This window comes from Stegostoma tigrinum, chromosome 18 (genome assembly GCF_030684315.1).
Source record: "Stegostoma tigrinum isolate sSteTig4 chromosome 18, sSteTig4.hap1, whole genome shotgun sequence".
In the NCBI taxonomy this organism is placed as follows: domain Eukaryota; kingdom Metazoa; phylum Chordata; class Chondrichthyes; order Orectolobiformes; family Stegostomatidae; genus Stegostoma; species Stegostoma tigrinum.
In genome coordinates this window covers 4,959,066-4,973,482 of record NC_081371.1, presented here as the reverse complement: position 1 = coordinate 4,973,482, position 14,417 = coordinate 4,959,066, and the positions used below count along the sequence as shown (strand labels likewise).

The 14,417-nt window shown below is 43.8% G+C and overlaps 1 protein-coding gene across 2 annotated transcripts in view; it reads right to left on the bottom strand.

Moving 5' to 3' along the window:
* The window catches only part of large1 (LARGE xylosyl- and glucuronyltransferase 1), a 427,164-nt gene that overhangs the window by 128,166 nt on the left and 284,581 nt on the right, over window positions 1-14,417 (bottom strand). For both annotated transcript variants that reach the window (XM_059652276.1, XM_059652277.1), the window contains exon 7: window positions 777-881. In XM_059652276.1, coding sequence (XP_059508259.1) covers window positions 777-881 — 105 coding nt within the window. The remainder of the gene's footprint in view (window positions 1-776; window positions 882-14,417) is intronic.

Sequence of the window (14,417 nt, the reverse complement as noted above, 5' to 3'; positions counted from 1 at the left end):
GTCATATTGCTAACAGTGGGAGCTTGCTGCATACAAATTGGCAGCTGGGTTTCCTACATTACAACAAAAAGGCTTACAATATTATACCCACTTAATTGGCTGTGGAGTGAACCTCTAAAATATGCTGGGAACTTGCAAGTTGCGACATAAACGTAAGTCTCCACTTTGATTGTCTGAAGCTTTCCAACGCCATCAGGGACTGGAGGGAAACTGATGTCTCCCTTTCTGTTCAATATGATTGCCTCATTCTGAAAGGCAGGTCCTAGTATTACACAGGCAAGTGTGTGTCATACTCTGGGGAAATGTTCATGGTTGTCGTTTCCCATTCAGGAATTCTGGAACCTTCCCTGATCCCGAATGTCAGGGAAGTGGGACAGGGATGTGTTAAATGGAGAAAAGGATATCTCCGCTTATGAAAGCAACACCTGAAGCTAATGGGAAGGGGATTAGCTACGGCCTTGTAGATATCTCTGAGGGGATGGATGGCAATCCTGAACTCTGGGCTATTCAACGAGCCACCATCTTACGTTTAACCTAACTATTAAACTGTTAAAAAAGAAACTAGGATAGCAATTATAAAGTTTAATATTGATCTGCTTTATAATTAGCGCAGCTTGAAAAGTGAACGAGAGTTGGGATTTGTGTTAAAGAAACGGTTTAGCCATACAAGCAAGATGTCACAGTTACAATTAACTTTGACAAGATGCAGATCGGGAGAGTACCCAGTAGGCCTGAAAGCAAAAGCCTGGCCTTTATGAGTCTGCTCAACAACTTACCAGTGTTGTATCCTCGACTGAGTGCTGGCCAAGGCCTGTGGTTCTTCCACAAGTTCCCAAGGTACCAATCACTCTGGTTCTCCACCAGTCCGAGAACTTGCTGACCTGTGAACGAGAGGATGAGGAAATGTTACCCTGTGACGAGCTGCCCGTCTCCGCAGCTCTCTCTGTTACTCCTGCCTCTGTATGATCTCTCAGACGAGTACCAGTGTGGCACATCCGCATGGGCCCTTCACTAGGTTGAGGGCATGAATTGTGCTAAATGACCCAACTTGCTGGACACGGACCTGAGACATTAACTCTGATTCTTCCACCTTCTCTCTCCACAGATGCTGCCTGGCCTGCTGAGCACCCTTCTGATTTTATTTCAGATTCCCCACTCTGGTCCTTGCCACATTGCACATGAGGTGTGCCCATACTGATGTGGTAACTGGTCTCTTAGCTCAAGAAGAGGTGATAAATCAACGCATGGTGCCGATCATCCATTTGGTGGATCATCCCCATTTCCAACTGAATTATTCAAAGCTAGTACGACCACAGTTCATAGAACCCCTACAGGATGGAAACAGGCCACTTGGCCCAACAAGTCCACAATGCCCCACCCAGACCAGTTTTGCTATCCCTGCATTTTCCATGTCAAACTCACCTAACTTAAACATCACTGAACACTACGGGCAATTTAGCATGGCCAATCCAGCCTAACCTACACATCTTTGGACTGTGGGAGGAAACCGGAGCACCCAGAGGAAACCCATGCAGACACAGACAGTATGTGCAAGCTCCACACAGAGAGTCGCCCGAGGCTGGAATCGAACCCGGATCCCTGGTGCTGTGAGGCAGCAGTGCGAACCATTGAGCCACCGTGCCGCCCCAAAGTTGCTCAGTGACCTTATCCCGATAAGCATGTTTGATCGGTAAGAGATCCAATGTTTTGAGATTGAGGATGACGCCTGGTTATTTATCAGAGCTAATAACAGGATATGGAAATATAACAATCCTAAGATTCTTGTGATGCAGCACTAGTGACCCCACGTCTGGGCTAGAAGATCCCATCTGCTACTGATGTGTCATAAAATTCCTGAACAGGCTGACTTTAAAAAAAATACAAATACTCCAGAATTGTGTGCTATGATAACCTTTCTTGCTTCAGTGAAATCTACGCTTGGGAAGCAGACTGAAAAAGTCTCTCCTGTTAACCCGTTAAGAGGTCCAGTCGCCCACTATAGGGAGCAAGGGGCTCATCCTGCACCAGTGAAAATCTGGGTACTGCTTTTACCGCTCTCTGAATATTGTAATGGGAGGCTTGATACCATCTTGGAAGGATCAACCATTTCTCCGGTCAGGTGCAGTTGAATTCACCAAGATCTTCCTCACCTGATCCAACACCAAACCTTAAAGACCTTAAAGTAAGGGAACACTTAGGAGGCAGCGATCATAATATGGTAGAGTTCAGTCTGCAGTTTGAAAAAGAGAAGGCAAAATTGGATGTAATGGTATTACAGTTAAATAAAGGTAATTACAGGGGCATGAAAGAGGAATTGACAAAAATTGACTGGAAGCAGAGCCTAGCAGGGAAGACAGTAGAGCAACAATGACAGGAGTTTCTGGGTGTAATTGAGGACACAGTACAGAGGTTCATCCCAAAGAAAAGAAAGATTATCCGGGCTGGGGTTAGACAGCCATGGCTGACAAAGGAAGTCAGGAAATATATCAAAGAAAAAGAGACAGCCTATAAAGTGGCCAAGAGCACTGGGAAATCAGAAGATTGGGAAGGCTACAAAAACAAACAGAGGATAATAAAGAGAGCAATAAGGAAGGAACGGATCAAGTATGAAGGTAGGCTAGCTAGTAATATTAGAAATGATAGTAAAAGTTTCTTTCAATACATAAGAAACAAACGAGAGGCAGAAGTAGACATTAGGCCGCTCCAAACTGATGCTGGAAGGCTAGTGATGGGAGATAAGGAAATAGCTGAAGAACTTAATAAGTACTTTGTGTCAGTCTTCACAGTGGAAGAGATGAGTAGTATCCCAACAATTAGGGAGAGCCAGGGGGCAGAGTTGAGTATGGTAGGCATTTCAAAAGAGAAAGTGCGAGAAAAACTAAAGGGTCTAAAAATTGATAAATCTCCTGGCCCCGATGGGCTACATCCTAGAGTTCTGAGGGAGGTGGCTGAGGAAATAGCAGAGGCTTTGGTTGTGATCTTTCAAAAGTCACTGGAGTCAGGGAAAGTCCCAGATGATTGGAAAATTGCTGTTGTAACCCCCATGTTTAAGAAAGGATCAAGGCAAAAGATGGAAAATTACAGACCGATTAGCCTAACCTCGGTAGTTGGTAAAATTCTAGAATCCATTGTCAAGGATGAGATTTCTAAATTCCTGGAAGTGCAGGGTCAGATTAAAACAAGTCAGCATGGTTTTAGTAAGGGTAGGTCGTGCCTGACAAACCTGTTAGAATTCTTTGAGGAGGTAGCAAGTATGTTAGGCCAGGAAAACCCAGTAGATGTTATCTATCTAGACTCACTGGAACACTGCAGCAAGCCTGAGGCAGAGATGTCGGCCAGGGAACAGGGAAGTGTACTGAAATGGCAGGCAACTAGAAGTTCAGGGTATTTTTTGCAGACAGAATGTAGGTGTTCTATGAAGCAGTCACCCAGTCTAGGCTTTGTCTCCCCAGTGTAGCAGAGACTATATTGTGAGCAGCGAATGCATTAGACTAGATTGTGGGAAGTGCAGATAAAGTGCTGCTTCATCTGGAGGGTGTGTTTGGGCCCTTGGATACAGAGGAGGGAGGAGATAAATGGGCAGGTGTTTACATCTTCAGCAGTTGTAGGAGAAGGTGCCATGGGGCTGTGGTTGGGGCGGGGGGATGTGTTGGGAGTGAAGAAGGAGTGGACCAAGGTGCACTGGAGAGAATAGTCCTGTGGACGGCAGACAAGGGAGGGGAGGGGAATACCTGTCTGGTTGTGGCATCCCGCTGGGGGTGGTAGAAATGGTGTCTAACGATCCCAGGTATTAATTTAGTAAACCTTCTTTTCATTACCTCCAATGTATTTGCATTCTTCCTGCGGTCGGGTGACCAGTACTACATGCATTGCTCCAGATGTTGTCTTGTCAAGCACAGACTCCCTGCATTTGTATTCAACACCCCACATGATTAATATTAATCATAAATGATAACATTCGATCAGTCGTCCTGATTACTTGCTATATCATTATATTAACCTTTCGGGATTCATGAACTGGGATACCCAGATGGTCTTGTGTCTCATAGCTCTGTAATGTCTCACCCATTCTGATGATGTACCTCTTTTATTTTTAATATTCCTGCATCAGCAACGTCAAACAGCACTTTAAGCACAAGGACAATTTACTCCATGCTTTGAGAGTGCCTCAAATTGACTGAGATGCGCTTCACATTGGATTATTAATAGTTTTGAGAGATGAAACATTTAATTTACTCATTAGCTCCCTACCAGGCCAAAGTAAGAAAACCAATGATAAGACCAGAAGTGAGAAATGCATAAAACCTCATCTGGGGCATAAAGTCTTCATTCTCAGTGATTCAACTGGAATCCCACTGGGGGGAGGAGAAGGACAGGTTACACAATAACCCACTTTATAATGCCAATGATCTGAAAGGGTATGCCAACATCTAGCCCGGCTGACCTGGGTCTGTGCCTGGCTGCGGTAGAAACAGTCAGTTTAAGAATTCACCAGCACGCAAGGTCAGGAGCTGAGCAAATCCTATCCCTCATACCTGGCTCATCAAGAAAACAACCGGTGTGTTCGCTGTAAATGGGTTTGTCACCCTAATTCAATTAAGGCTCCTCTTCGTCTCCCCTGCTCATCCAGTTTGAGGTTTTCTGTTCCTGCTTCCTGGTTCTTATGATGCAATGGCGCGGCGGCGGGGTCACAAGAACTGTGTTTATATAGCACGTCTCCACGTGTTTTACAGCCAATGTAAGAAACGTGGAAACCAGGGGCAGGAGTAGGGCACTCAACCCTTCAAGCCTGCTCTCCTATTTACTATGAACATGGCTGATCATCCAACTGTTCCTTCTTTTCTCCCATGTCCTTTAATCCCTTTAGGCTCAAGCATTTAACAATGCAATATTTTGCCTTGACTGCTTCCGACGGTAGTGAATTCCATAGACTACTCACTCTCTGGATGAAGATTTTTCTCCTCATCTCAGTCCCAAGTGTTTATCCCTTATCCTTAGCCTGTGACCCCTGGCTCTGGATTCCCCAACCGCTGGGAACACGCTTCCTGTACTGAGCCTGGTCTGGCCCTATTACAATTGTATTGGCTTCTGTGAGATTTCCACTCAATCTTCTGAACTCCAGCCAATTTCGTGCTAACTGTCTCAACCACTCGTCATAGGTCAGTCCTGCCAAGCCAGCAATCAGTCTGTGGGTTGGTGCTAACATGTGAAGTTTGGTCGCTGTTGTCACAGAAGCAGCATTGTAAGCAATTAGAACCCAGCAAACTCCCTCCAAAAGCAAGAACAACAAGGTATTCAGTTTTCATGACGCTGACCGAGGGATAAATTATGGCTAAGGGCAGCGGGGCTGTGATCTTTTATGTCTGTCTGAGACGGTAGATTGGCCCCATCTGAAAGGCCTCCAAAATCGCATTAATTCCTCAGTGCTACACTACAATATCAACTTGAATTGAGACTCAAACTTGGAAGTTGATAAGCCAGGGGTGAAAGTGCTACAGACGGTGCTGCAGCTGACATTACAAGCTGAAGCTTTTACAATGAAGCACAGACTTACAGCATTCTACATTCCTAACTTGTGATTGAGAGCAGTGTTGAGTTTCTCAATGCCCATCACTTTAAATATACAATGCTTTCAACAGCCGTGTTAAACCTCTCCATAACCTTCTTTGCCGTCAGGACAGTCTCCAGTCTCTATATCCCTGCAATCCCTCAGCCCTCACAAGATCTGCTCCGCGTAAGTATATGGCTCAGAATTCAGCACAATACTTCAGTGAGCCCAAGCTCTGATTAATGGACTTTAAGAATGCCTTCCTTGCTCTTGTACCAGAATCCCCTACTTATGAAGCCAAACACCTCAGCCACTTATAAACAGCCTCACCAATTTACCGAGGCACTCTGTGAAAGATTTGTGGATTTGAACTCCCATGTCCCTATGCTCCTGTGCCCACTTTACAATTTTACTGTTTCATTTGTATCAAACCAAATTGAAGGACCCAGCTCAGTATTCATAGAGGGAATTGGACAATATATCTGCATATCCTTTACCACGTCAGATGAAATACAGCGCAGAGCACTGCCTGTCAGTGGCATAATTGGGTGAACAGTGGTGAAATTGGGAACGGTAAACTTAATAGAGTTCCAGTAGCCTTCGCCAGCAAATCAGCAAATCAGTGGATGAAAGGTAAAGGTAATTACAGGGGCATGAGAGAGGAATTGACGAAAATCAACTGGATGCAGAGCCTAGTGGGGAAGACAGTAGAGCAACAATGGCAGGAGTTTCTGGGCGTAATGGAGGACACAGTACAGAGGTTCACCCCAAAGAAAAGAAAGATTATCCGGGCTGGGATTAGACAGCCATGGCTGACAAAGGAAGTCAGGAAATATATCAAAGAAAAAAAGACAGCCTATAAAGTGGCCAAGAGCACTGGGAAATCAGAAGATTGGGAAGGCTACAAAAACAGAGGATAACAAAGAGAGCAATAAGGAAGGAGAGGATCAAATATGAAGGTAGGCTAGCTAGTAATATTAGAAATGATAGTAAAAGCTTCTTTCAATACATAAGAAACAAACGAGAGGCAGAAGTAGACATTGGGCCGCTCCAAATTGATGTTGGAAGGCTAGTGATGGGAGATAAGGAAATACCTGAAGAATTTAATAAGTACTTTGTGTCAGTCTTCACAGTGGAAGACATGAGTAGTATCCCTACAATTAGGGAGAGCCAGGGGGCAGAGTTGAGTATGGTAGGCATTACAAAAGAGAAAGTACTAGAAAAGCTAAAAGCTAAAACTTGATAAATGTCCTGGCCACAATGGGCTACAGCCTAGAGTTCTGAGGGAGGTGGCTGAGGAAATAGTGGAGGCTTTGATTGTGATCTTTCAAAAGTCACTGCAATCTGGGAAAGTCCCAGATGATTGGAAAATTGCTGTTGTAACTCCCATGTTTAAGAAAGGATCAAGGCAAAAGATGGAAAATTATAGGCCGATTCGCCTAACCTCGGTTGTTGGTAAAATTCTAGAATACATTGTTAAGGATGAGATTTTTAAATTCTTGGAAGTGCAGGGTCGGGTTAGAACAAGTCAGCATGGATTTAGTAAGGGGAAGTCGTGCCTGACAAACCTGTTAGAATTCTTTTTGAAGAGGTAACAAGTAGGTTAGACCAGGGAAACCCAGTAGATGTTATCTATCTAGACTTCCAAAAGGCCTTTGATAAGGTGCCTCATGGGAGGCTGCTGAGCAAGGTGAGGGTACATGGGGTTTGAGGTGAGCTACTGGCTTGGATTGAGGATTGGTTGTCTGACAGAAGGCAGAGAATTGGGATAAAAGGCTCTTTTTCGGAATGGAAACCAGTGACGAGTGGTGTTCCACAGGGATCAGTGTTGGTGCTGCAGCTGTTCACTTTATATATTAATGATCTGGATGAAGGGACTGGGGGCATTCTGGCGAAGTTTGCTGATGATATGAAAATAGGTGGACAGGCAGGTAGGGCTGAGGAGGTGGGGCGGCTGCAGAAAGATTTAGACAGTTTAGGAGAGTGGTTCAGGAAATGGCTGATGAAATTCAACATGAGCAAATTTGAGGTCTTGGAATTTGGAAAAAAGAATACAGGCATGGACTATTTTCTAAACAGTGAGAAAATTCGTAAAGCAGAAGTGCAAAGGGATTTGGGAGTGTTGTTCCAGGATTCTCTGAAGGTTAACTTGCAGGTAGAGTCTGTGATTAAGAAAGCGAATGTAATGTTGTTGTTTATCTCAAGAAGGTTGGAATATAAAAGCAGCGATGTGCTTCAGAGACTTTATGAAGCTCTAGTTAGGCCCCATTTAGAATACTGTGCCCAATTGTGGGTCCCACACCTCAGGAAGGACATACTGGCGCTGGAGCATGTCCAGCGGAGATTCACACGGATGATCCCTGGAATGGTAGATTTAACGTACGATGAATGGCTAAGGATCCTGGGATTGTAGTCATTAGAGTTTAAAAGGTTGAGGGGAGATCTAATGGAAACTTACAAGATAATGTATGGCTTAGAAAGGGTGGACACTGGGAAGTTGTTTCCGATAGGCAGGGAGACTAGGACCCGTGGGCACAGCCTTAGAATTAGAGGGGGTAAATTTAAAATGGAAATGAGGAGACATTTCTTCAGCCAGAGAGTGGTGGGCCTATGGAATTCATTGCCACGGAGCGCAGTAGAGGCTGGGACGTCGGATGACGTCAAGGCAGAGATCGACAAATTCTTGATCTCACAAGGAATCAAGGGCTATGGGGAGAGCGCAGGGAAGTGGAGTTGAAATGCACATCAGTCATGATTTAAATGGCAGAGTGGACTTGATGGGCCGAATGGCCTTACTTCCACTCCTACGTCTTGTGGTCTTATGATGGGAACGTTAAATATAAAGTATCTATTCAGAACAAGAGACAACAGGCTGGGGCTGTCATCACACAAAGGTTGCTGGGTCATCCAATTATTCCTGAATAGTTCCAAATGTGTGCTGCTTATGTTTAAGATTTCCATGACTGCTGTGTTTCGATGATTTACTCCAATCAACCGCTGTTCCAGTCATGATTGGAGTATTGTGTCCATTTCTGGACCCCGAGACTCCAGAAAGAAATTCCTGCTGTGCTGACAATAATGGGCTATTCTGCTGCTGGGGCTTCAGCTCATCTCAGTGCTCAGCAAGCAGAACTGGAGGTGTCAAGCTGGTCTTCCAGCTCATAAACGATTCTTCACAGCAAATGAATTTTGTTTGCGATCAGTTGACAAAGCTGAGGCATTTCCTCCCCCCCGGGAGATCTGTGCACCTTCGCTATGATTGATAGAGGTCAGGGAACGGCTGCAGCAAAGGTGCACTAGGCTGGCACTTTGATTAGAAGCGTGGCCTAAGGAGATAAACAGGGGTCTTTCAGAACATGGCTCATTCTGATAAGGGCAGCAGAGTAAACTGATTGTAACGGGTTGGAAACTGAACTCGAGGAGGATATATTTACCATTAATGAATGGATGTGGGCTGAACAAAGATGTCCTTTAATGTGGGGAAGGGTGCCATTGTATAGATTACCCTGATAGCAACACTGGCAGATTAATGGGAATATAAGAACATTAAAAATTGCCGGACTAAAACAAAGGTCAAAGTCCACCCAACTGTTGTTTGATTCAGTGAAAGTAGAGTGGTGAATAAGTATAGCAATCAAATTATAGTCACCTCAACCCAGAACAACTTTCATTAAGGAAGTGGATAATTCTTTGAAGTATGAAATATTAAGGTGAGTACATAGCTCAAGTGAGGCTGCATTTCTGGCTTCAATCTGCGAAGGTGTTTTGCTCTCTATACCAGGGTGAAATACCATCTGCACAACAGATGTGCGCCATACAAAGGGTTAACTAGAGATGTGGCCACCCTATAACTGCACACAGAGCCGCTGGTTAATGTAGCAGTACATTTAGCACTTAGAATTACCCAGACCCCTCTTTCAGCAATCACTGGATTGATGTGACACCATTAAACAACACATCTTTGCTAATATTTGGTGTATAATAGAAATTCCAGCCATCAAATTAACCTGTCAAATCATTAAATTTACAGCCAGTTAACCTGTTGCAGGCTCTTGCTCATAGACTTATTAAATACAAAACAGAGAGTAACAGGAGATTTACAATTCTATCCTTTCAAAGAGGAAACAGTTCCATTTTCTTATTTTGATGAAAGCAAATTGGGTATTCTGGAAGCTGTTCCAGCATTTTCACCTCTCCCACCAGAGCACCACAAGGCTCAAGTGTGAAGACAGCCTCACATGGACTGTGACGCTGCCTTGCACAGACTGCAGTGCTGTCCCACACACACTGCATGCCATCTCACACAGACTGTAATGGTATCTCATATAGACAATGGCACTGCTTCTTAAGGCCCTGACGTTGCCTTGCACAGACAATTTTTCGTTAAGGATTGTAACGTTATCTCAAATGGGGCTGTTACGCAGCAGACTGTAATGGTCCCTCACACAGACTCTAACACTATTTCTAGTGGGCTAACACTGCCTCATGCAGAGGTTAATGCTGCCTCATGTGAACTGCAACATGTCCTCATTTTGCACTGCAGTCCAGCTGCATTCAATTCTTCACCAACTTACTTTCAGCCTTAGGGCCTGGTAGGAAAGATTGGTTGACTCATGGTGAAGGTTGGAGACGAATTTTAAAAGAACGACAAGGGACTAAAATTCCAGTGGTCATCATAAGCATAAACAAGGCACAATTATTCTCCAATGTTCCCAGCATCTGAACCATTATGGTTCTGCTATGAAATCTACAAGAAGGTCAACCTGTTAAGTACCTAATCTGTGAGATCGTAACTTGATAGATCAGGAAAGCAGACAACCATTCTACAGACAAACATTTCATGGAGTTGAACAGATTTAATAAAAGATGGACAAAATTTAATTTAGGGACAATGCTTTATGACTAGCATTTAAACTGAACTATGAGAAGATGTCTCATCCAATCCCTCTTGCTGGTGTTCAGCTCTCAGGCAAGCAGACCATACTATAGCAGGTGTTTGCTGCCTTAAAATAATCTCTGAGAAAACAGTCTACTCTTTATTGAACCAATGGTATGTTTCACAGTGATACAAAAGACTGAAATACTTCAAAACATACCGATACCGGACACAGCCAGCAGCACGATAAATGCAATAAAGGCAGGAAGAATGAGGATGGCAGCACCTTTCTCAGATGTGGCTATTATAGCAAAAGGCAAAAACGGAATCAAAAACACCGAACAGATCTAGGTCAGAGAAAATTGCTGCAGATGCTGGAACCTGTACCGGAAACAAAATCTGCGAGAGATCAAAGCACATCAGGCAGCATCCATGGGGAGAAAGTAAGCTAATGCTTCGAGCCTAGCTTACCCTCTCTCCATGGATGCTGCTTGACCCGCTGTGATCTCCAGCATTTTTTGTTTACTGAACAAGTCAATCCCAGGACTGCCCAAGGAACAGTTAACAGATGTCACTTGAAATTTCACCGTGCGCTGAAGTGGCCAAAGCAAAGGGATAGGGTCCATGAAATAACACATTCTGAGGCTGAAAATGGATTTAAAGAGGAATCTGAACGAATTATACGGATCAAAAGAATCTGCCTACTGTGACAATTGTCAGTTGTGGACTCCTTAACTATGGAGTTCCAGATAGCATTAGACCTTTAACATCGGGTCATCGAGTCATACAGCACAGAAACAGACCCTTCTGTTCAACTAGTCCATGCCAACCAGGTTCCAAAACTATACTAGTCCCACTTGCTTGCATTTGGCCCAAATCTTTCCAATTTTTAATTCATGTACTTATCCAAATGTCTTCTAAACATTGTAACTGCACCTGCATCTACTACTTCCTCTGCAAGTTCATTCCACACACAAGCTACCCTCAAAAGAGTCTCCCCTCATGTCTACCTTCCTCCTTAGCAACATGCCCCCTAGTCTTGAAATCCCCCACTCTATGGAAAAAGCACCTGCCATTCACCTTATCTACACTTCTCATGGTTATATAAGCAGTATGGAGACAGATTGGGTATGATGTAATCTTGACTCTGTAAATCATGACAATGGGTGCCGAGTTATGGGATTTAACAAAAAAGCACATTTGCTTTTGACTGGCCAGGTCTTAAAGGACACCGCTGTTAGATCGGATCTGTGGCAAGTGGTGATGGAACTGGCATGAGGGAAAAGGCTACCTTGCCTCATCTCTGTCAATCTACCTTTCACAGTCATATCCAGCCATGACAGTATTAAAAGGGGTGACCGCTGCAAAGTCATTTTGAAGTTGAAGTCCGACCTTCACACTGGGGATTCTCTGCATCAATGCGTGCAGCACTACCAACATGCTAAATGGTACAGATCTGGCATAGATTTAGCAACTCAAAACTGAGCATCCAAGAGCTGCTATGGGGCATCAGCGGCAGCACACTGAATTCAGCCACAATCTGCAATCTCTCAGCTGCCATATCTCCCACTCTACTGCTGCAAACAAACTGGAAGATTTAAAAAAAAACATCATTCAGAAATGGGGGCATTGCTGACCACTACTATCGTGAAGGACACGTAAACCTCCAAGTTGCCCTCGAAGTCACTGACCATCTGACTTGGAAAGATATCACAGTTTTTTTGGTGCCGCTGCGACGAAATACTGAGATGCTCTCGCCCTGTCAGCATTACGGGTCTACCAATTGCAATTGGTCTGCAGTTGTTCAAGAAAACAGCTCACCACCACCTCCTACAGGGCAATCAGTGATGGACAACAAAACACAGCCCAGCCATTCATGCTCACAACTCATGAAAGAATCAAAAACAACAATGTATTGCGGTTATGAAGGAGATGAGATGACATTTCTTCAGCCAGAGAGTGGTGGGCTTGTGGAATTCATTGCCGCAGAGTGCAGTGGAGGCCGGGACGTTGGATGCCTTCAAGGCAGAGTTCGACAAATTCTTGATCTCAAAAGGAATCAAGGGCCATGGGGAGAGTGCAGGGAAGTGGTGTTGAAATGCCCATCAGCCAAGATTTAAATGGCGGAGTGTACTTGATGGGCCGAATGGCCTTACTTCCACTCTTATGTCTTATGGTCTTATGGAGAGTTGCCATTCTATATAAAATAAGGAGTAAGGAGTTTTCCAAGCACTGGTGATATCTCCAGTGAAATGCAATGTAAACATTGTTTAAACAAAGGTGAAACCTAGTACAAGACAATATGAAGGCAATTATTTGGAAAGTCGATGGGTCTTCATTTTGCCCAGTTGGAACATTTTTTCATCCCTCATAAACAGAATTTGACGTTCCTTGGAGTGTTAGAGAAATGGTAAAGGCAGAAGGTGATAAGGTTCGGAGAGAAAAGAGACAAATCATTTTCGTCTATTTGATGAAAGGTTAAATAAAAGAACTGCTAAAAGATGTAATTGTGATTCATGGATAACGTAAAAGGCTGTGACTAGCAAAAACTATGAAATCTCTAAGTCTCCCATCTGCATATGGCATCAATCTATTCATCTAAAGGTAAGAGGCAAAGACAGAAATAGTTTCATTTGATGTAGAAAGACCCCAGGTCTACAAAACAAAGTATTAAAATTAATTCCTCACCATCAACTAGAACAAATTATAATTATGATTTGGACTTCCAAAAGGCAAACAACAGACAGGCAAGTTTACGGAGCTGGATACATACTGAGGCGCTAATTGAGGTCCAGATATGGCACTATGAATTTTAGTCTGGTACAGTCCTTGGTAGTTGTCAGGGATAGAACTGTGTCTGTGGGAAGGAAACAGAGTCAGGGAACGGGCCAATCGCCTTGTTGATGTTTGCTTGGAGAGGAGATAACAGGAACGTAGGGCAGAGTTAAGGTCAGAGGTGCTGTTAAGAGTTAACCTCAGCAAAGTGGAGTTGGCACTGAGCATTGGCATTTGTTGTGTAAATTCCAAAAGAGGCTTGGCAGGCAACTGATTTCCAGAAGCTATTTGGTAAGTACATCCTGCACATTCAACACTGACACCAAGCAGTGGAATCTGCAATTCACCCTTAAAAATTCCTGGAAGCTTAATTATATCCCTTGAACTTATCCCTTGAATTAGAACATGTTTGTCCATAAGAAACCATGACAAAGTACTATGCAGTCCGGTTCAGTCTTACTGCTTCATGGCTCTTCTGTGGTTTATCTTTGGGATTTTCAAGTTCATCTGTAACTACCAACACGTCAATCGCCATTCTCTTGATCTCAATCTGCTCTATCTCAAATGTTTCCCAAGGTACCAACAGTATAGATCTCGTTGCCTCCTTCAGCTCTCTCCCCTTCCTATAAGCTTTAGGCTTAAAATAGGGCTGAAAGTAAAATCATTTCTCTGTATATCAGCCTGGTTAGCTTTGGCCATCATCCAGGTTTTTCAATTTAGAAGAGAAGAATTTGAAATGCTCTGTGTGCTTTATCTAGAAACATGAATGCTGGCCAAGATTTTGCTCTCAAATCCAGGGCTCCAGTGATAGCCAAAGTATTCCAAGGTGGCATGAACCGAGATTCGCCAAGGCCACACCTGGCACTTGTGATTTGCCAGGCCTACACAATCCAGTGACTCATCGGGGTGCCTTCTGGAGAGTTGATAGTTAATGTTTGGTGGGTGAACTAAATGTCGACCTTGTCATTCTACCCAGCTCAGCACGGGAATTGTTCTTTCGGTGTACAGAGAATAAAAATGTGCTGCCATTGACCTAAAACATGCCAACCTTGTCCCAATTATACTCGCGCTTGCAGGATGGATCCTGACAGATGAAAATGATAAATGCTAATCTCGCTATTTTTGGTTTGTGAGCAAGGAGCTAATTACTTCGTGCTTGGAATAGACTCTTTTTTGTTCCTCTTTGCTGTTTTCTTAAAGTCTAATTGCACTCCCGGA